The sequence below is a fragment of the Leopardus geoffroyi genome, chromosome C2, assembly GCF_018350155.1.
Source record: "Leopardus geoffroyi isolate Oge1 chromosome C2, O.geoffroyi_Oge1_pat1.0, whole genome shotgun sequence".
In the NCBI taxonomy this organism is placed as follows: Eukaryota; Metazoa; Chordata; class Mammalia; order Carnivora; family Felidae; genus Leopardus; species Leopardus geoffroyi.
Genome location: NC_059333.1, coordinates 68,323,937 through 68,346,917, shown reverse-complemented (window position 1 = coordinate 68,346,917; position 22,981 = coordinate 68,323,937). Strand labels below are relative to the sequence as shown.

The window sequence follows — 22,981 nt, the reverse complement described above, 5'->3', positions numbered from 1 at the left end:
CAGCCCCAGTCAAGCCTTCAGATGACTGCATCCCCTGCCAACATCTTGACTCAACTTCCTGAGTCAAGAGACCCTAAGTTAGAATGACCCAGCTAAGCCATGCCTGAATTCCTTACCAAAAAGCCACTAAATTTTGTAGTAATTTGTTATGTAGCATTAGATAATGGTACAACACATTTTTGCCTGATTTGTTCCACAACAGATTTGAGGTAATACTCTTTGATTCTGTCATTAAAAGCTGAGCTATTGCTAATAAGCTATTAGCTAATAAGTATTCTTGCCTCTTTTTTTTTTTTTTTAATTTTTTTTTTCAACGTTTATTTATTTTTGGGACAGAGAGAGACAGAGTATGAACGGGGGAGGGGCAGAGAGAGAGGGAGACACAGAATCGGAAACAGGCTCCAGGCTCTGAGCCATCAGCCCAGAGCCCGACGCGGGGCTCAAACTCACGGACCGCGAGATCTTGACCTGGCTGAAGTCGGACGCTTAACCGACTGCGCCACCCAGGCGCCCCAGTATTCTTGCCTCTTAAGGAGGCAAAATTCACAGTTATTACAGATGCACAACAGCAGCCTATTCATTTAATAGTACAGTTGAGCTCAACACAGTTTGATGTCTTAACATGTTCTGTAAGGACAACAGCTTGGTTTTAAAGTGATTCATCTTAAGTCTTCTCTGCTAGAAAAAAGTAATGTGCTCTTTGTTTTCCTACAGACTTGCTATCTGTAAATAGCTGTAGCTATAATTGTGTCATCTACATTTCTTAGCTTCCACCCATCAACGTGCTCTGAAGAGAGGTATGCTACAAATTTCAATAGAGCATTTTTAAAAGGCTGTTTTCAGCATTTTAGCACCTGACAGATTTTTATCTATAAAAACAGGCCAAAGGCAAAGACAAAACCCCTATAAATTGTTTTTATGAATAGACGACTAAATCATCTCTTTGAGATTAAAAAAAAAACAACCCCTATCTTTCAACACCTAAAAGTTATGAGATATTCTGGGTAAGCCTGATTATCAGAGAACACCACAAATAGTCTTGGATGTTGTACATTGTCTGTGACAGAGTCAAACAGATCTGTGGGATTGTGAGGGTTCTTTGATGGAGGGGTAATTAATCCTGCATATCCAAGTGTGTAGACTCCTGTAAGTACTCGCACAACATAAATATGCTTTCTCCCATTGCTGTCTGGTCTGGAGTACTTATCATTAGCAGAATAACTGGCATCAATAGCAAAATAAGTTCCCTTTCCATAGGCTGCAGCTGTAAAGAGAAACACAAAAGCCTTTCTAAGAACATAAAATTATCACAGTATGTAGAACCAAGCCCAAACCTGACACAAAAATTTTTTAATGTAGTTCTTGCCCACCAAAACCACTTTTCATCATTTCTAAAATTTACTCCATCTATCCTCAGAAGGTTGCCATCCTCCTTTCTGGTGACACACAATGAGCCTTATCCTGACAATGACAATATGGCTGCCATATATGGTTCTACACTCCTTGGGTGTGAATAGTCAACGCTAGAACTATCATTCACCTCATTCTGGTTGGCCAGATTATTCACTTCCTTACCATTCTTCCCAGCATAACTGCGATTGAAGCCATGCTGATTGACATATGGCACTGAGTCTGCAGCTGTCCCATGATATAGGACTCTCTCATTATCTGTATGGCCATTCTTGATGTCCATATGCTTTTTCTTTATCTGGTAGCTCTTCCAGAGCCATATATTCTGTATCCTCTCTATCTGCAAATGACAAAAAAGTAAAACATTTTGAAAATGACTTTAGAGCTCAGTATATTGTGTTTGTTGTGGATTTTTAAAAAAGCAATTTGGAGAAGAAGAGAAGCAGGAGGACTGGAGGAAGGAAATGAGAAGGAAAAGAAAAATAAAATGCAAATAAACAGCAAATTCAGAGAATAGGTAGCTTTCCACCTTTAGAAAAAGGCTAGGTTAAGAGTACCTATACTTTGTAATAGTGCTGATTATTATCTACTTTATATAACAGAACTTATAACTTACATAAAAATGTTTACCTGGAATTCCTGGAGATTTACTAACATTCAAATTCCTACTCAAAAATTTGTCAAGTAATGATTTCCTTAACTCCCTCTGATCTCTAAACCCATTCCATTGGCTTCTTCCAGTAACAGTTTTCTTGTATTGCTCTGATTATGGTCACAAATGACCTCATAACTGCCTAATCTAATGACTATTTCTTTCTAGACCTTCAATAACATTTCAAACCATAAATCATCCCCTCCTTGAAATTTTGTCTTTCTTGAAAATTTTTTAAAAATATCATTCCCTGGGGCGCCTGGGTGGCGCAGTCGGTTAAGTGTCCGACTTCAGCCAGGTCACGATCTCGCGGTCCGTGAGTTCGAGCTCCGCGTCGTGCTCTGGGCTGATGGCTCAGAGCCTGGAGCCTGCTTCCGGTTCTGTGTCTCCCTCTCTCTCTGCCCCTCCCCCGTTCATGCTCTGTCTCTCTCTGTCCCAAAAATAAATAAACGTTGAAAAAAAAATTTAAAAAAAAAATATCATTCCCTACAGTTCTATTTCCTTCTAGAAAATGAACTTATTAACATACATTCAGTAATCATCTATTGAACATCTACTATGGATCAAGCACTGTGTTGGATCTCTGCCCTCAGTCTAGTGGGGGAGAAACACAAGAAAAAAAAATCACTACCTCCCAGAGTGATAAGGGATGGGTTAGGAGAATACACATGGAGTATGAAAGCATAAGAAAAGGATCCAGATAATCTAGGTCTAGGGAGAGAGGAGGAAATCTGAAAGAATGATGTTCTAGAAACAAAAGAAGAAGAGAGTTCAAGAAGAATCGAGTGCACCCCCATGTTCACTTCAGCATTATTCACAACAGTCAAGATAGGGAATCAACCTAAGTGTCCATTGATAGATGAATAGATAATGAAGATGTGATATATATATATATTTTTTCCATAATAGCATTCCATTATATATATAATTCCATTATATATGTATATAATTCTATTATATATATAATTCCATTATATATGTATATTCTATATATAGGAATATACTATATATATATATATATATTCATACTATAGGAATATAGGATTCCTATATTCATACTATAGGAATTCATACTATAGGAATTCATACTATAGGAATAGGAATACTATTCAGCCATTAAAAAGCATGAAATCTTGCCATAGACCTTGAGGGCATTATGCTAGGTGAAATAAGTCAGACAGAGAAAGACAAATACCATATGGTTTCACTTACATGTGGAATCTAAAACAAACAAAACCCACAAAAAACAAACCAAAGCTAACAGATACAGAAAATAGATTGATGGTTGTCAGAGTCAGGGGCTGGGGGGGTAGACAACATGAGTGAAGAGGGCCAAAATTTACAAATTTCTAGTTATAAAAGAAATAAGTATGGGGATGAAATGCTCAGAATGGTGACTATGTTAATAATACTGAATTGCATATTTGAAATTTGCTAAGAGAGTAGATCTGAAAAGTCCCTATCACAAGAAAAAAAAAATTTTCATAACTATGTATAATGATGGATGGTAACTAGACTTATTGTAGTAATCATTTTGCAATATATACAAATATCAAATCATGTTATATACTTGAAACTAATATATTTCAGTTATTCCTCAATTTCAGTAAATAATTAAAAACAAATACATAAAGAATAAGAATGGAGTGGTAACCTGTAGCAGATGTTGAGGAGAAGCCAAGTAATAAAAGCAGGAGGGAAAGTTTTTTTTGAGACAGATGAAGACCTCAAGGAGAGTGTTGAAATTTTGCAATGGAGAATGCGTGAGGGAGTTGACTGGAGGAAGCAATAAAAATTTCAGGCACCCGGACAGTGCTGCAGAGGTTGGGGACCATGAATTAATAATGATTTTATCCAGGGGCAGCAGGAGAGAAAGTAGGCTATGGAATTAATCCAAAGTTGAGGTGTTTCAAAATGGATATGATAAAAGGATAAGAGCCAAGAAAGTTGAAGATACTGGGTAAACACAATTGAACGAGGTTCTTGTACTCTCAACATCTTTTAACATCAATGAAGCATCTCTTCCTTTAAATTCTCTCCTTTCTGCAAGAGTCTCCCTCTTTTGATTCTCTTTCTTTCTCAGGAATTAAGTTCATTTAGTAGGTACTGTGTCCTACAATATGCTAGCTACCATGCGATGTACTAGGAATGCAACTCCTACCTTAAGAAGCCCACTGTCTAATGGAGCAGTCAGGCATGTGAAAGCTTATGAAAGCACAATTTCTTAAGTGCTATAATATGGTTAAGTACACTGTTGTATGGAAGTAGCAGCTAGATTTTTAAATGACTAGGGTGGAAATATCAATTTCCATACCCTGCTCTGACATACATGGTATGATAATGACCTAATAAATTCCTGTACTGGCTAAAATTTTTATGCAGCATAGTGGATGTTGTGAGAATCTGAACATCCATTCCACTTCATTCCCATTGTACAGCAACTCCTGATTGGGTGGAGATGGCCTCACTTACAGCTCCCAGGTGCAGCCTAATTGGGTTTAACCAATCTGGATAATCTCATGATGGGATCACACAATGATGGCATCTGATAGCCCAGGTATAAGCCAGTCAGCACATAGCACTCTCCCAACACAGACTAGCTGTAGTGGTCTACACAAAGTGGTCCCAACACAAAGCCTGGGACTCTTATCCAGTGGCTGTATCCCTTCCATGGTATGTGAATGGAGGACATAGAGACCCCCTGATTGCCACCAGCAGCCATCCCACAATTATGAAGGGAGTCCAGCCTTCGGATGAAGGTGACAAAGCCAGAGAAACTGGATCCAAGACATCACTGAGTCACTGGATTCAACTGTTCCAAAGACCATCCTACTTCTGGACTTTCCATTAATTTCAAATACATTTCTTCTTGTTCAATCAGTTTGAGTGAGTTTGTTTGTAAATTGTTAAGTGAAAGGATCCAAACATATATATGTCACTTTTGGGAATCTTCTTCATTACTGCTAAGGAAGGAACCATGAGATTTGAAGTCTAGGAGCTTGAGTGAGTCAAATTAAAATAAATCTAGTAAGGCATAAAGGAAGGAAGAGTGTTATTTTAAAAAGATATCTTTGATGTTAGTTCTTCAATATTTGAAGGAAGTAATTTTTTAAGCACAATATTACCTTCTCTATTTTGTAGGAAAGACAAGTCTCAGAGAACTTGTCCTTTACGGTGTCGTATTCTGACTGTCCGGGTTGTAGTTCGATCACACAGGACAGCTGCTGATTCATGTCAGTCCAGTGTTCAGGAATATTATCTGGAAAGTTAACATTTGGTGAAAACACAATATCCATTTCCAGGGACCATTGAAAATCAGGGCACTTCCTATGCTCTTTTTTCTCATTCATCTAATCCTGGTCTTTGAGAAAAAACAAAACAAAACAAAACAAAAAGCTACACATTTCATCGTTGCTTCTTTTATCATCCTCAATTTGTCAAACACAGATGAAATGAATGGTTCTGACGCTAACATGACATATATTAATGCCTAGCTAAAATATTTAGGTAAACTTAGGTTCACTATAGCTTGAAATTATAATTTTCCTAGACAGCGCTGTGCAATTAATTCCATAAGAAACTGATTATAAACATGAAACCCGATTTATTGATGTCTTCATATTTATCAGTTTATTTAGCGTGGTCCTTTATTATTTTTCTTTTGAAACATGTACCTTGCCAAAGTTATTTAAAACACATTGTATTGTACCCTATCTTCTACACGAAATAAAGCACTATATAAAGAAAACAGTGGAAATTCTAAGTGAAAGCTTTCATATAAGATGATGATGCTCAAAATTTTCCTTTGCTTTCCAATGGCTTCCGGAACCTTCTAACACATTGAGGCTACACACCAAGTTGCTGAGATGGCTTGATGAATATGGACAGACTGTAGTAGAGAATAAAATGTCAGAAAATGGCACAATACCACAGATAAAGGCCAAAGGATTTCTCCTTACAAACAAAGCTAGAATTTGCTCATTGTTAGTGAAAGATATAATAATCCAGGAACTCTCTTCCTGTTTAGCGAGTCCATCCAGGGAATGAAGTTCTGATGACAAAAGGAAACATCAAACCCTAATCTAGAAGCTCTTTTCAAATTCTGCTTTAAATACTTAAGCAACAGAGTGTGTTGTTTCTGCAAATTAAATTCTTTCCTTTCTCCCAGTGTCCACTCCCTCCAGATCTTTTGGCCTCATCATGTCTAGTCCTAGGTCTTAGAGTCCTCTTGGACCTGCTACATTCTTTTCTCTGAATACAGCAAGCAAGCCTGGGAAGTAAATAAAGTTTTTCTTTGGGCTCTCTCTTCTTTCATGTCATGAGTTTGCAGAGCAGAAAATACCATTGCTTGGAATCAGAAGACCTGATCAGCCTCAACCTGTGACCAGCCATAAGACATGGAACAAGTAATACCACTTCTGAGTGAATTTTCATGCTCTCTTTTGCAAAATGGAACTGATACAATCTGCTCTATCACCTCATGGGATTGTTTCAAATTTAAAACATAATGAAGGGTGTGAAAGCACTTTTAGGGAATGCCAAGTCCTTTATTAACATGGTTATTATTCTCAAAAAAACAATTAATCTTGATCTTTCCTACATCCCAGAGGTATATTAAAGAGGGAGTAAAGCTTATGGAGAGCTACAGCTTAAGTCACACACTTAAACCACACCAAACCGTGCTACCTTACTCTGTGGACAAAAGATGACTGTGGTTGGACAATTTAGAGATGAGAAAACCTAGTCCCAGGAAGGCTGAATATTCACACATCCATTGTTACATGGAAGGCCTCCATCCAAAGAAGGAACAGAATTGTGTTCTATTGACTTGCAGCCCAGTGCTTCATGGGAAATAACACGATGGCTCTTTTTCTTTAAGTGTTTACCATGCACCAGTCACTTTCCCAAGTGCTTTTCCTATAAATCTCTTTTAAAAGATAAATGTCACTCTACTTTCCCATTCCTGATGTTTGGGATAAGTGCCCCCCTGCACCTCTCCTTGTGCACCCTGCCTCAGTTTCCTCTCCACAGGTGGAGGTGGAATTATACACCAAGAATCCTGGCTCTGCTTTCAGCCTTTACTCTCTCCACCTTCACAGCCTCCATGGATAATCCAGTCCACACTCAATGGCTTCAACTCCCACCTACTTACACGACTCTCAAGTCCATGTCTCTAGTGTCTGATATTCAGCTGGTGCTCAGTAAAAGCTCTCTGAATCAATCAAAGCTTTAATGTGCATTGGAAAAGCAATTGTGGACCATCGGCTCAAATGCAACTCAAAGTTGTCCTCTGTAAATTCTTTTTTAAAGAAGTCCACATGATAAATTCTTACTAAAATTCAAGTTTGTGTGTCTGCCAACAAACTTCCTTTTATCTGACATTTTATCTGCATTATTACTTTCATCTAACAACGAAGATTATGTAAGGCAGTTTTGTTGTTTGTTTTTGCTCCAAGTGCCATAGGGTCACTGGTCTACTCATTTTAGTTAGCTTTTGTTTGCTTGTCTCTTTAACTTTCGTGTCTATTTTGTAAATTTCATAAGTCAATTTAAATTCTCGGTGTAAGCAGGGAATGGATGAACCAGTTTCACTTAATTTTTTACTTTACTGATAATGACTTATTGCTCTTGTATTTAAATACAAATTTTCCTCTACAAAGACCAAAGTGGGGGGCATGTTAATTTATATATCCCTAGATACTCTAGTAGGTATTATAATTTTTAACTATCCAGCAGCCTTTTCCCCTTCTTCTGATAAAAGCATCCTGAATTTCCTTTGGTGAACAACCCTTCCCCATTGCTTTGGAGAGTGATCCCTTTCAGTTCAAGTATAGAGCATATAGACTCTGTATTGCTAATTAGTATAATTCCAGTTCCCTCGCTGCAATCATTACCTAAGCTGATTCAATCAGAATTTCAGCTATATGTGAACACCTCTGTTCCCAGGCATCATGTTCCTGATGATAAGTATATATTGCCACAGGATATACTCTTTCCTGTTGGACCTGACCATATAGGGATATGAGCCTGAAGCTGCTAGCAGCCATCTTTCACCATGTGAAACCTAAGCCTAAAGACAACACAGCTGACAAGAGAGTGAGAGATGAAGAAAGCCAGGGTCTAGATTATATAATATGAGCACCTGGATCAAACTGGACCTGAAGCCAGGTATGAGTCAACTTTATAGTCATGTGAGCCAATTAATTCCATTTTTTTGCATAAGCCAGTTTAAATTGGATTTTCTATTATTTGCTATTACAAGAGTATTAACAGATCCAACTATTATTTTCATTTCTATTTAGTGCATGTGTGTGTGTGTGTGTGTGTGCGTGTAACTCTTACATATGCTGTATGTGGAGGCACATTGAGAAGAACAGTTGTCAGAAAATAGGTGTAGGGGTGCCTGGGCAGCTCAGTCGATTAAGTGTCCGACTTTGGCTCAAGTCATGATCTCACCGTTTCCAGTTCCCAAGTTGGAGCCCCGCATTGGGATCTGTGCTGACAGCTCAGAGCCTGGAGCCTGTTTCAGATTCTGTGTCTCCCTCTCTGTCTCTGCCCCTCCCCCACTAGTGCTCTGTCTCTCTCTCTCAAAAATAAATAAACATTTAAAAATTAAAAAAAAAAAAAATAGGTGTAGAGAGCACTGAAATTCCTACTGGTAGTGTCAGACAACAATTTCCAGTTTAGGGAGGCTCCTGATGACAGGTACATTTCATCACTAGTGAAACTCACAGTGCTCTATGAGTGAGTGCTCCAAATAAACAAAAACAGTGATCGCAAGAGGAGGCTGTTTTTCTAGGCAGTACAGAAGCCACAAAATGGGGGACAGAGGGGCAGGTCAACACAGATGCTTAAGCATAATGCATACACACACACCTTACAGAGAAGCAGCTGGGAATCTGCCTGCTCATGAAGTAGCACAACCAAATGACCCTGACCACTCTCTTCTTGCGTCCGCTTCTATTCCCAGGCTAACTTGTCTGGTGGTGGATAATCAATAAACCAGTATTGGTCCACTTGTTCACAGCTACAAGGGACACTGAGAGTAACACTAATCAATAAGTATATAATGACACAACTAGCTAGGATTTTCAAAGCCTATCCTCCTCTTCCTGCTTTCTCACTTCTATCCTCTTCCTGTTCCTTTGCTATTCCTGTTTCCCCAGGAGTAATTTTGCCCCGCAGAAGAATAATCAGCTGTGTTCTATAGTTCGTGCACTTTTCCCACATATTATTGGAGGCTGTCTGTAAAATCCTAAAACTGATAAAACACTGAGCATTAATATCTAAACATTTGCTAAGTGATATGAGAGAGAACCACATGATCTTTTTAAAGAAGAACATCTTACATGCAGTCTCGAAGAATGTGGACTGAAAGACGGGTGATGCAGAATTTTCTCTCTTTTTCATGTTGTCATAGAATACATTTAGCAGTTCAGACAGAAAGATGACAACTTTAACTTTTTTTAATGATGGGGTGGAATGTTTCCAGGCGAAGTCTACAATAGCACTGATCATGTCATCAGCAACTATGACTGGGTTTTTTCTGGCGTTGCCTGAAAAAGAAAAAAATTTTAGATGACAAAAAGAAGCTTTAGCTGGTGTTAGTCAAGTGATAATATTTGGCAGATGCAGTTTTTGGTGCCAAGAAAGAACGCAGCCCCTAACAGCCAGAACAGATCTGGCACTCATAGCTGGGTGTTGGCGTTCTCTGGCTGAACTCAAACAACTTCATAGAACAGCATCAAATGTAACCACTCTGTGGCTGTGATGAGTCAAGTCAAAAACCACCGCTGAACAATCATGTCTGACCACAGATAAAAACATGAACACCAGCCAAATCACAAAAATGGCCAAACACTCTCCATCTTGACTAATATGAGCAAGTGCTGCCTCATTTATAATCATGGCTTCAGCCACACTTTCTCCTGTTCCAGGTAAGATACCCAGTCATAGAACTATGTCTGCTTCCTTCAAGTATCCAATCCAGAGCAAAAGCCCACTTACCCTAGACTGCCAGAAAGTCACCCAACACAAGCTCACATCCCTCAATGATTCCTTAACAACCCCTTGGTGAGATGCTGTGTGGTTCTTTACAGTGCGTGCTCCTGGTGGTCTCTGACTAAAGGGCTTTGGAAGCACAGAGAAAGGAACAGGTGATTTGGGTGCAGAAGGTCTGGGTTTATGCCCTGGTTCTCCACGGATTAGCTGTGTGATCTTGTGGAAGTCATTTGATCCCTCTTACATTAGTTTGCTACGGATGCCATAACAAATTGCCATGACTGGTGGCTTAAGCAACAGAAATGTATTTTCTCACAATTCTGGAGGCTAGAAGTCTGATATCAAGGTGCTGAAAAGATTGGTTTCTTCTGAGGCTTCTCTCTGAGGCTTGTAGATGGTGGTCTTCTCCCTATGTCTTCACGTGGTCTTCCCTCTGTACCTATGGGTGCTCTAATCTCCTAACAAGGACACGAGTCGTATTGGATGAGGGAGAACCCTGATGACCTCACTTTAACTTAATTACCTCTTGAAAGACCCTATCTCCAAATACAGTCAGATTCTGAGGTACAGAGGTTAGGGCTTCAACATATGAATTTGGCCAGGGGAACATAACTCAGCCCACAACACCTCCAAACTTCAGTTTGCTCATCTGTAAAATTGGGATGATAATAGAAGGTAATAGCTAAGAGACATAAGGACGTGGCAGCTAAGAATATAGTAATAAAGGGCAAAATGGTAACAAAACCCACATAACATAAAAAAAATGTAATGGTTGCAATGTGAAGACCAGATTTCCTGGATTTGAACCTAGTTACACTGCTCACTAGCTATATGATCTTGTGTTTTAATACTTCAAGTTCTTATCCGCAAGATGGGAAAACTAGTAGTCAGGGGTGGGTCCAGGTTTTGTAGGATTTGAAACTTATACATCTTGGAAAACAAAACAAAACAAAACAAAATAAAAATATAAAATTATGCATATAAGTGAATATTTAGACTAAAAAAAAAGAAATCACAATAAAGTATAAATTTTAAAATGTTGAAAATCATATTCTCAAGTCAACTTTCCTTAACTATATTCCAAAAATGCTTGCAGCCTCTCCAATGCCCAGTGCCAGGAAAAGTCTGAGGAGTCAAAGTGGGAAGAAACGGTGATCCTAACCCACAGTGGTTAAAATGCCTTACTTCTGAAGCTTTACTAAATCATATAACCATGTGATGGCTTCATTAGGGCCCTCTCAGTCCATTTTAAAAAGCCTGTGTAGGGGCACCTGGGTGGCTGGGTCAGTTAAGCTTCCGACTTCAGCTCAGGTCATGATCTCACAGTCCATGAGTCTAAGCCCCATGTCAGGCTCTGTACTGACAGCTCAGAGCCTGGAGCCTGCCTAGGATTCTGTGTCTCCCTTGCTCTCTGTCTCTCTCTCTCTCTCTCTCTCTGTCTCTCGCTCTCTCTCTCTCTCTCTCAAAAATAAATAAATGTTAACAAGTTTTTAAATAAATAAATACCCTGTGTAATTGGGCACGAATGAATCATGGGGTGGGTCATTAGCATCACCTTCAACTGAGAAGAAATTACTGTATGCTATGATGGAGATGGGGGAGGAAAGTGTTCCTCAAAACTGTGAGCAGGACGGACCTGAACTTGTTGCTTAAAGGATGGCGACTGCATCCTATTCACTGATTTTATCCCTAGGAATTTGCAGTGGGCCTGGGAAAGAGCATTGCAATCTAGTGAATGTGCCAATGAGGAGCCAGTGAGAGATGCTGCTGTAAACCCAATAGGGGAGGTATTAAGGCTTTGGAAATAAACAGGAAGCCTGAAACAGAACAACCCCTGGAAGATTTAGTAGAACGTGCTGACTGTGCGGTCTGGGGGCACAAAGAAGCCGGGTACAGAACAGCTGGGGGCATCATGGCACCCCTGCAGGAGGAAACCAGGAAATGATACAACTCAAGAAAAGTGGCTGTTTGCAAGGGGTGATGATGATGTTGAATCTGGATTCTGATATAAAGTTTCTGGTAACAGAAATCTCCCAGAGGAGATCTGGGAGAAGGAGAAACGCTGATCTGAGAGTCAGTGCAGAAAAGGCAACTGATATAATAAGAACAAATAAATCCCCCAAAGGAAAAAAAAATGAACAATAAGAAAACCATGAAGTTAAGGACCAAACATGGAAAGATACTTAGGGAACATACAATTAAGGACAAAGATGTATGAGAGAGGCATAGGCCCCATAGATGGCCCTCAGGGTCTGAAAGTTCACCTACTCTGGTTTAATATCACTATCACTGCCTGGACTCAGCATGGAGTTCAGAAACAGTGAGCCTAAGTCCAAAGGAACCTGGATTATTCAGAATCTCTGAGTGATGAGAGGCTGCAAACCTGTTCCGATGGCTGGAAAGGAAACAGAAGTGTACTTCCTCTGCTCACACTCTTCCAGAACAGTGGAAACCGTTTTTCTGACATCATTTCCCCCAAGAACATGAATTATTATCTTGCACATTAAGTATCCACCTTGTGTAATTATAAAATCTCTGTGAGGCTGTACAGCTGGAACAAAAGAAAGAAGGAAACACATAGCACATTACTTACAGGAAGCAACACGACGACCACTGAGAAATGAAAACAGCTGAACTCAGAAAAGCCGTGACGATTCCTGACCAAGTCCAGCCTCCCTCCATCTAGCTAGTTTCCCTCACTGGGACTGTGACAGGCTCGTTTTCTTTACAATCAGGATTCTTCCCCCCCCCCCTTATTATTATTATTTTTTAATTTATTTTTAGTCTTAAATTTACATCCAAATTAGTTAACATATAGTGCAATAATGATTTCCCGTAGATTCCAGTGATTCATCCCCTGTGTATAACGCCCAGTGCTCATCCCAACAAGTGTCTTCCTTAATGCCCCTTACCCATTTAGCCCGTCCCCCACCCACAACCCCTCCAGCAACCCTCAGTTTGTTCTCTGTATTTAGGAGTCTTTTATGTTTTGTCCCCAGCCCTGTTTTATATTATTTTTGCTTCCCTTCCCTTATGTTCATCTGTTTAGTATCTCAAATTCCTCATATGTGTGAAGTCATATGAAACTTGTCTTTTTCTGACTAATTTCGCTTAGCATAATAACCTCCAGTTCCATCCACATTGTTGCAAATGGCAATATTTCTTTTTTTTTCTGATTGCTGAGTAATACTCCATTATATATATATATATATATATATATATATATATATATATATATACACACACACCACACACCACATCTTCTTTATATACACACCACATCTTCTTTATCCATTCATCCGTTGATGGACATTTGGGCTCTTTCCATACTTTGGCTATTGTTGATAGCACTGCTATAAATATTGGATTGCATGTGTCCCTTCAAAACAGCACACCTGTCTCTTTTGGATAAATACCTAGTAGTGCAATTGCTGGGTCGTAGGGTAGTTCTAGTTTTAATTTCTTGAGAAACCTCCATACTGGTTTCCAGAGTGGCTGCACCAGTTTGTATTCCCACCAGCAGTGCAAAAGAGTTCCCCTTTCTCTGCATTCTCGCCAACATCTGTTGTTGCCTGAGTTGTTAACTTTAGCCGTTCTGACTGATGTGCAGGATTATTTTACTCAACAACTATATTGTTGATATTTGGGGTGCTTTTCAAAAGCACTGTGCCTGCATTAATCCACTCAGTCCTCAAAACAAGGCTATCAGGTGGGTACTGTTTTCTCCATTTCACAGGTTAAACAGAGGCTCAGAGAAGTAAGGTCCATAGCAAAGGTTGCCTGGGATTTGAACCTAAGCAGTCAGTGTCCAGAGCTCTTAACCCCCAAGCTGCTGTCCAGAAGAGCAATTTATGTGCTCATTTAGCTAGATTAATTTTTCTAGGAGACAAAAGCAATGTATTCATTGGTGTGGAGGTGTGAATGGATGAAAACTCCTCCCTCTCTCTCGACCCTGAGAGCTCTTGAACACATGGAAATCACCAGAGCTTGTTTTAAGGCACTGAGTAAGTACCTGAGGAAGGCGGGCCTCTGGCAAATACAGGAGGAGAGTGGGCCCACCCCGCCCTGCCCAGGCACTCGCTGCTGCCCCTCGGGTGTCCCAATGGCTGTCCCATCCCAGGCAGCCTCAGTTTCCAGCTTGTTCGATACCCTGCTTCATTCTCTGCTTCTGCCTCCCAAGGTACAGCTAGCTTTTCCAACCCACAAATTCCTGCTAACATCCTCATGTTAGTGGTCAGTATTCCCTTCCTCTGACCCCTCTCCAGGAATACATTCATTCCAGAGAAAACGTCTTAATCAGAGGAAAGCTATCAAGATAGAACTTTGAGGCACAAAAGCAAGTCAGTTGTGGGACTGTTTGTCAAACATGAGACCTTGTGACTTTTTAAAATCACGCTCGTAGCTGATAGTCTCCTTGGCAAGACATGAGTCCTGACTTTGAAGGATAAATAGTTTAGCATCACTCTTACAGGTTCCCCACTGTGGTATAATAAAAAACAAATATTTGATCATTGTTCATGGTTCTTGGCTCAGAGTTCCTCGAACACTTTGGAATCTCCTGAGTAGTAAGTCTTTTGTAAGCAAATGAGACGACTCTTGAGGGTTGTGAGGCTAGATAGCTTCAGAATGGGGGGCTGGTCTTCAGAAAGACCAAGCCATGGTCAGAGTCCCACCCTCTGACCTCTGCAGACCTCCATCAAAAACACAATGATTTAATTAATTGTGACCACATACGAAACCTCCATAAAAACTGCTAAAAAACAGGATTGGGGAATTTCCGGGTTGGTAAACACATCTGGGTACCGGGAGGGTCATGCATCTGGAGAGGGCAGGGAAGCTCTGCATCCCTTCCCATATACTTTCCCCTTTGCATCTCTTCCATTTGGCTGTTCCTGAGTTGTATCCTTTATAATAAACTGGTAAATGTAAAAAAAAAAAAAAAAATAGTGTTTTCTTGAGTTCTATGAGTCATTCTAGGGTTCTGCCAGACCTGAGAAGGGGGTTTTGTGAATGCGTGAATTTATAGAGGATGAGTGAGAAGTACAGGTAGCCCCTAGGACTGGTGACTGGTGTCTGAAGGGGGGGAGTCTTGCGGGACTGAGCCCTTTACCCTGAGGGATCCAATGCTAACTCTACAGGTACATAGTGTTAGAATTGGAGAATTGGTTGGGGTCAGAAAACACCTCAGACCCACCCAGCCTCCACATTTCTTCACAGCAAGTAGATGTGGCGCTATAGGAAGTAGAACAGGGTTGGGAAAACTGAAAGATAATTTATACAGCACTTACAGTTTACGTAACTTTTCACACTCATTGTCCTGATCCTCACAACCACTTGTGAGCCAGCCATTACCATACCCCTCCTTAGTAGAGTCATCTTACAGATGAGAGAAACAAAGCTCTGACAGATTAGATGGCATGCCCAGGAGCCCTCAGTAAACAGTTGAGCCTGGACTGTTGGGACCCAGTTCTTTTTAATAGTCAGGAAGAGACAGGTGAGATGGTGGGAGAAAGGACGTCTTCCACACGGCCACAGTTACACCACCTGTATCTGCTCTCCCAGGGAATCGACCTTTTTCCAAAGCACTCAACACTCCTCCCGTAGGTCCTATTAGAGTACTCAGCCCTCTAATTTGCAGTAGATTGTAGCCAAAAGTAACATGTGACCATACCTTGTACAGTACATTCACTTTCCACAGCTGGTCCGGCACCTTCCAAAACTGCTTTTGACACCCCTAAATAAGACATGTTAGTGGTAAAAAGCATTAGTTAAAATCCAATACAAGACTGTAGCTTTTGTACCTTAGACTTTTATTCAGCTCGCCCCTTGGTGCGTAATTCATGGATGCCCCCCACAGAAAAACCCACCTTTTCAATAGCAACCTTCATTCAGTAGCTGATCAATAAACAATCTGAGCTGCAGCATGATGGCGCTGCCCAACAGCCGACAGTCTCCTGTGTCTGCAGCTTTACAGGCTCCATTTGTACAGGGATAGTTCTGCGGTTATGTGAAATTGTTTGCATTCTACCCTTACTATCTGATAAAATTGAAAAATATAAAAATGAAAGTTCTGATGCTAATGGGAAGCATGGATCTCAAAACTAAAATAAAACTGAGCATTTTGCATAAGCTTTTTGGTTTTAATTTTTTGTTTTGTTTAGCTTTGTTTTTCACAGGTAGGCAGCTGCCTTCAGGCCAGTGAATCTTCCAGTCAAGGTTGTGGCTTCACTGCTTTGGTCACCACTAATGACAGCCGAGTTGAATGGCTGAAAACACAGACTATGCATTTTGACAGACTGTTAGAGTTGCCTCCACCATTTACCGGGTAATATGTGACTAGTCACTTTCTCACCTGTTATACAGAGGCTAGCACAGTACTTCCCTCACAGGGTTATTTGAACATTAAAAGAGGCAATGCATACAAAATGCTTAGCATGGAATCTGGCACACAGAAAGCATTGAATAATTATCAGTTATTTTATCATTTTAACGATCTATCTTCTATCCTCTATCTATCTACTGTGTCTCTTTGATTTTGTGTGTGCATTATGAATCGTCTCTTTTTTAAAAATTCCTTTTTTCTTAGTATGTGTGGGTCTCTGACTTTGCAATAATGGAGGTGTTCTTCAAATGTCAGATGATCTTCACCAGTCCATTCATGTTTAAGAGTGAGTTTGGGAGGACCATGTAAACGACGCTTGCTGACTAAGTAGGCTTTAGTGTAAGGTAAGCAGGAAGTAAATACTAGGCTTTAAGGCAGCAGGTTTCTCCCCAGAAGGCTCCGCCGATCTCATGTCTTGGAGGGCAGAAGCCGGTGTGCTGTTCTGGGAGCCCCACAAGGACAGGGGCTGGGCACTCACGGTTCAGTACAGAAACTTTCACTTGAATACTATCCAGCTCCCCCTTTCATCTCACCTGTGCTTCCTGCTCTAAGTCCAGAATCTCTCTGGTTCTGTTTCTCCAGAGAATAAACCTCCCATCTCTGGCCAAGGAAGAGCAAGGGAAGTTACTGGTGCATCGGATGGATGGAGGATAGAATGAAGGGTGTGAGTGCTACTCATCCAGAATTGCACCAATTCTTTTTTTTTAATTTTTTTTTTTACATTTATTTATTTTTGAGAGACAGAGAGAGACAGAGTACAAGTGGGGGAGGGACAGAGAGAGAAGGAGACACAGAATCGGAAGCAGGCTCCAGGTTCTGAGCTGTTAGCACCGAGCCCGATGCGGGGCTCAAACCCACAAACCGTGATATCGTGACCTGAGCTGAAGTCAGACGTCCAACTGACTGAGCCACCCAGGCACCCCAGAATTGCATCAATTCTGTTTTCATCTCTTTACTTGTCCTCTGCCTTCCCAGGTACCTGCTGCCTCCAACTCTTGTGTCTCCTGCTGATGCTAAGCTTTCACCACTCTGCTTCTCATATTCTAAAAGTACATTGTTGTCTCTTGTTCATTATTGGTCTCCCTCTGACTCTCCCTTTCCTTGTGGGTTTATGCCCTTTTATTTCCTTTACTGATGCTTTTTTTAAAGTTTATATTTATTTATTTTGAGAGAGCGAGAGAGAGAGAGACAGAGAGAGAGAGAAAAGAGAAAGAGAATGTCCCAAGCAGGCTCCTCACTGTCAGCATAGAGCCCAACATGGGGTCCAGTCCCACTAACTGTGAGATCATGACCTGAGCCAAAATCAAGAGTCGGACGTTCAACCTACTGAGCCACCCAGGCGCCCCTCCTTTACTGTTGCTTCAATAGAATTTTCCAAGGAAGCAGGAACAAATGCATATGTTCAATTTACCATGTTTCACATAACTGAATGTTCTTTATGTCTGCATTTTGAATGACCAATACATTGGATGGATATTCTACATATTCACTTCCACATAGTAAGTTCCATGATATTTTGCAGTTTCGAAAATGTTTAAACTTCTATTTCTATTTATGTATTATCTTACCCTTTTAATCTCAAATTTAATGCTTTGTATTAAAAATATATTAACATAAGCTTATATGTATGTAAGTTATAAACAAATAGACGTGGAGAGGGCATGCTCAGAGGTGTTACATCAATGGAGGTGGTCAGATATTCCAGGAAAAATCAAGAAAAGGCTGAGTTTCATTTCTGGATCAGTGTGACATAGAGAAGGGAAGAGTTACAAGAGGTGCGATATGAGTGCCCACTGAGTTACATAAAAAGAGAAATAAAAGGGGCACCTGGGTGGCTCAGTCGGTTAAGCATCTGACTTTGGCTCAGGTCATGATCTCACAGTTCATGAGTTCAAGCCCCGCGTCGGGCTCTGTGCTGACAGCTCAGAGCCTGAAGCCTGTTTCAGATTCTGTGTCTCCCTCTCTCACTATACCCTCACCCCCTGCTTGCACTCTGTCTTTCTCTGTCTCAGAAATAAACATTAAAAAAAATTAAAAAATAAATAAAACTGTCTTAAAAAGGGAAAATAAAAATAGAACTTAAACTTATTAAATTAGAAGTGTGGCATTTTGATAGGGCTAAAGTGGGGACGAGAGCTAACAGAGACTAAATCTGACATGTCAGTTACACCTCACCTTTACATGGTTACACCCTGTCTAATCCTCCTGTGGGAAATCAACATGTGACAGGCAGAGAAACTGAGGCTCGGAGAGATTAAATGATATTTCCAAGGCCACACAATGGTAAGAGGCATAGTAGGGATTCAAACCCAGGTCTTTCTAACTCCAGGGCTTACCTATGTTCTGCTATATGCTCCATCTACTGAGGCAACATTAGCCACAATTTCCCTCCCAGACGCGAGTCATCTTAATAGTTACAGTCAACTACATTGCTTAAATAAAATACCTGATTTCAGATTAAATGTCCTTGTTGTTGAGTTTACAATCACATCTGCCTTTTCTTTGGTAATATCTCCAGTAGCAATCTGGAAAGTAACTGCACCAATTTTCATTTCATATGCTGTGAACCCAGGGTTGGAGACAGTCTTGAAGATTCCTGAAAAGCAAGCAAGCAAATGAAAGAGTGGCTGGAGAAAGAACAAAAAGAATGGGGCCTTATTCTCTTCCCAGTCCTCTTTCTTTCTCCTATATAAACCCAAACAGTAACATGCCTCCCAGCCTGTTAAGCTGCTGGGTTTGTTTGTTTGTTTGTTTGTTTGTTTGTTTTGAGGAAATTAGAAAATAATGTTTGGTAGCAGTAGGAGTATCATTTTCTGAGTTAAATAGGATGAGGCAGAAACATCTGATTGGTCCATCTGCCAGTCTGCAAAAGTTGCTGTAACATTATAAGAAAGGCAAGAGGAAGGATAGAGGGCAAAATGCTCCCTCGTGTCATCCCTACACCTCTTGGGGACTTTTTTTCAGCTTTTTTGAAGTATGATTGACAAATAAAAATTGTAAGTATTTAATGTGTACAATGTGACGTTTTGACATTCACATTCATTGTGAGATGATTATCCAACTGAGCTGGTAACATACCCATCGCCTCACACTTTGTGTGTGTGGGTGAGTGTGTGCACATGCATGCGGGAGAGGTGAGAACACCTGAGATCTACTCTCTTAGTAAACTTCAAAAATATGAAACATTAGGGGTGCCTGGGTGGTCCTGTTAAGTGGCCAACTCTTGGTTTTGGCTCAGGTCATGATCTCACCGTTCATGAGTCCAAGCCCTACATCAGGCTCCATGCTGTCAGCACAGAGCCTGCTTGGGATTCTCTCTCTCTCCCTATCTGCCCCTCCCTCACTTGCTCTCTCTGTTTCTCAAAATAAATAAACTTAAAAAAAATTGATTTAAAAGAGTATGAAACGGGGCGCCTGGGTGGCGCAGTCGGTTAAGCGTCCGACTTCAGCCAGGTCACGATCTCGCAGTCCGTGGGTTCGAGCCCCGTGTCGGGCTCTGGGCTGATGGCTCAGAGCCTGGAGCCTGTTTCCGATTCTGTGTCTCCCTCTCTCTCTGCCCCTGCCCCGTTCATGCTCTGTCTCTCTCTGTCCCAAAAATAAATAAACGTTGAAAAATAAAATAAAATAAAAAAAAAATAAAAGAGTATGAAACATTATTACTAACCTTAGTCCCATGTTACATATTCGGTCTCAAGAATTTATTCATCTCGTGACTGAAAGTGTGTACCTCCAATGATTCTTTTATTGCCATTTTATAGAAATGGAAATGGTCTCAGTGGCTAGGTCATTTGTCTCATGTTCAACAACAGCTCACTATCTCCAAACATGAGCTTTTCCTGTTGCCTCACATCTCCCTGGGGTAGCCATATCGAGGCTGCTTGGAGGAAATTACCTTGACTGTGTTGGCACATCACCGTCCACTCTACACTCTGAGGCTTTACAACTTAGCTGCGCCATTTATACTCATCCCTTAAGCTCTTCAGGTCTCCCCTTCAATATGACACAGTGGCAATAGAACCATCTGCCCAGGCAGCCATTGTGTAGATTAAATAATATATATGAAGGGGCACTGGGTGGCTGAGTTGGCTAAGCCTTTGACTCCTGATTTCAGCTCAGGTCATGATCTCACGGTTTAAGAGATCAAGCCCCACATCTGGCTCTGTGCTGACAGCGCAGAACCTGCTTGGGATTCTCAATCTCTCTCTCTCTCTCTCTCTCTCTCTCTGCCCCTCTCCCCACTCCTCTCTCTCTCAAAATAAATAAATAAACGTAAGAAAACTTTAAAAAAATATATGAAAGCAATCAGTGAAGTTTAGGGTGTCGTACGTATTTTAGTTATGTATGCGTGTGTGTGGTTCTTCAAAGGCCTTTACTGGATGAGTCCTTCAGAGTGGGAGGACACAGGCCCAGGAGGCTGTGGGCAGGTCCTGCTCCCAGCTACCCACACCTTAGTGGAATGAACTCTAGGCAAGGCAGGCTCCAGCACATTCACTTCTCCAGGGGCACGGCCTCTTATCACATACATGTGCGCCAACAGCACGTGGAGGCAAGAGCAGTGCTTCAGGCCAGCACATCCAGGGCATCCCCCTCAGCGTACTATGCCCACAGCAGCCCCAGGTAGGCCTCCCACTTAGTGTGAGGATTTTGCCGCGGGTGAAACAGCACACAGGGATGATCAAGGAAGCCACGGAGTGGTCGCCGGTCCCACCCCTGGCCTCTGTCTTGTTCCTCCATCTTCAATTATCTTTAATTATCATACCTTAGAAACCCTGGCCTCATTACCAGGGATTTGGTTCGTATCCTTATGGTACATGCTGGATAGCTGGTTTGTGCAAGCATCCCCTGAATGGCCCTGTTAATCACTATCTTGAAAATGTAGAGATCCTGTCCTCCCTCTACATTTCCATCAGGCAGAATGTGCAGAAGAGCATGTTGTTCAGTGTTCAAGGCCAGGGGCTTGTTGTGGGGGGTTGGCCAACCCTGAATGTCCTCTTATAATGAAGAGTGTCCAAGTGTCAGGCCTTGATCTCCTTGGAAATGCTGGCCACACAAGGAGGGGAAGGGCCACTGATAGTTGCTAGGGTAAGTTGCTGTGATATGAAAACTTGCTGCATATAGATCCCAGCAGCAGAGCCTTTATCCCGTCAGCCATTCCCGGACTCCCTGTACATAAGTTTCCCCAGTAAAGCTATGTCTCAGTTGGTGTCTCTTTTCTTTGGCCTCACCGGACCAACACCCACCCTAGGCTTAGAGTTTGCTGGGGTGCAGTAGCACAGGGTCTGTGTGATTTATTCTTTGTGTGCTCAGACAACAGAACATGCTCTAACACATGCTCTAATACCCTCTCCATCACTGATTTGTTCCTCATGTGAATTAGCTTTGTGTCCTTCTGTTGGCCTTAAGCTACCACTGAAGAGCTACGAAGCAGAGGGAAGTAATTTCCTCAGCAGAACAACTTTGCCAGACCTTGGCCATCTCCAGCCATGAGAATCCTGTCCTTGTCAGGATTTCCTCTTGACCATTTAGTGAATTCATCTAAAAATGCCTGGAAATAGAAATATAGTTACCGACTACAACAATATTCTGTAAAAATATTAATCCAATTCTTTGGAGCATTGATCACCAAACATCATTCAGGAACAATAGCTCTCCCTAGATTTCCACTTACCCAGAGACTTTTTAATTAAAGGATTACAGTTCAACCTAGGAATTTCTGCAGTATATATCAGTGCTGATTTAGTTTATTTCAAGGAAAGCCCACAATTCTATCTCAGATACCTGAGAATAACTAAGAACTTAGAAAAGAACACTGTATTTGATATCTTTTTAAAGTACTCATGTTAGTAGTTTATAGCAATAGCCCTTAAAGTCAGGTAACGAAAAGATAATAATAACTACTTCTGCAACCAGTTTTGATGCTTGCTATATGCTAGACACCATGCAGAACATTTCAAATACATCTTCTCTTAATTCCCGCATCAACTCGAAAAGGCATTATTGTCATATTCACTCTACACGTGATAAAACTGAGATTCAGAGAGGTTGCCTCAGTCAACCTTTAAATGGCACAATTGAAATGCAAACCTAGCGGTAACTTTCTTCTTTGTACTTTCATATTGTTTGCATTTTTGCTATAACTAAGCACAATTTATATAAAATCAATATAACTTTTTCAAGAGTGAAAAACAGATTTCGGTATTCAGAGTGGGCCAATCAGCTAAGGAGTGCATCTCAAGGAATGTTACCTTACAAGGTCAGGTGTCAGGGGTTAAGTACTTACTGACTGTGCTTTGACTGCTTCTCTACTACTGAATACTCTACTGATGTTTCCAGCTTAAGACCCTCATAGATTTGGATAGACTGGCTATATTCTAGCCCAAAAGCAACAACACCAACAACACCCTAAATTCTTGAGGTTTCTCTCAGTTGGTCTTTTCCCTATAAATAAAGCCATGACTTAGCTTTCATTCAGTCAGTGTTAAAATGCCTTGGCCAATTTTATGCCAATAGCTTTCTGCTTTTTCCTAAGAATTTAT

General features: G+C 40.9%; 1 protein-coding gene across 1 annotated transcript; it reads right to left on the bottom strand.

Annotated features, from left to right (window-relative positions):
* Positions 1 to 525: 525 nt before the first annotated feature.
* On the bottom strand, positions 526 to 22,076 carry PARP15 (poly(ADP-ribose) polymerase family member 15). Its single transcript, XM_045502264.1, is given in 9 exon segments — positions 526 to 1,264; positions 1,576 to 1,750; positions 5,188 to 5,321; positions 9,412 to 9,618; positions 12,447 to 12,614; positions 15,735 to 15,797; positions 18,892 to 19,041; positions 21,912 to 22,005; positions 22,008 to 22,076. Coding segments are annotated over 9 exon segments (1,335 nt in total). The 5' UTR covers positions 22,062 to 22,076; the 3' UTR covers positions 526 to 974.
* Positions 22,077 to 22,981: the final 905 nt, after the last annotated feature.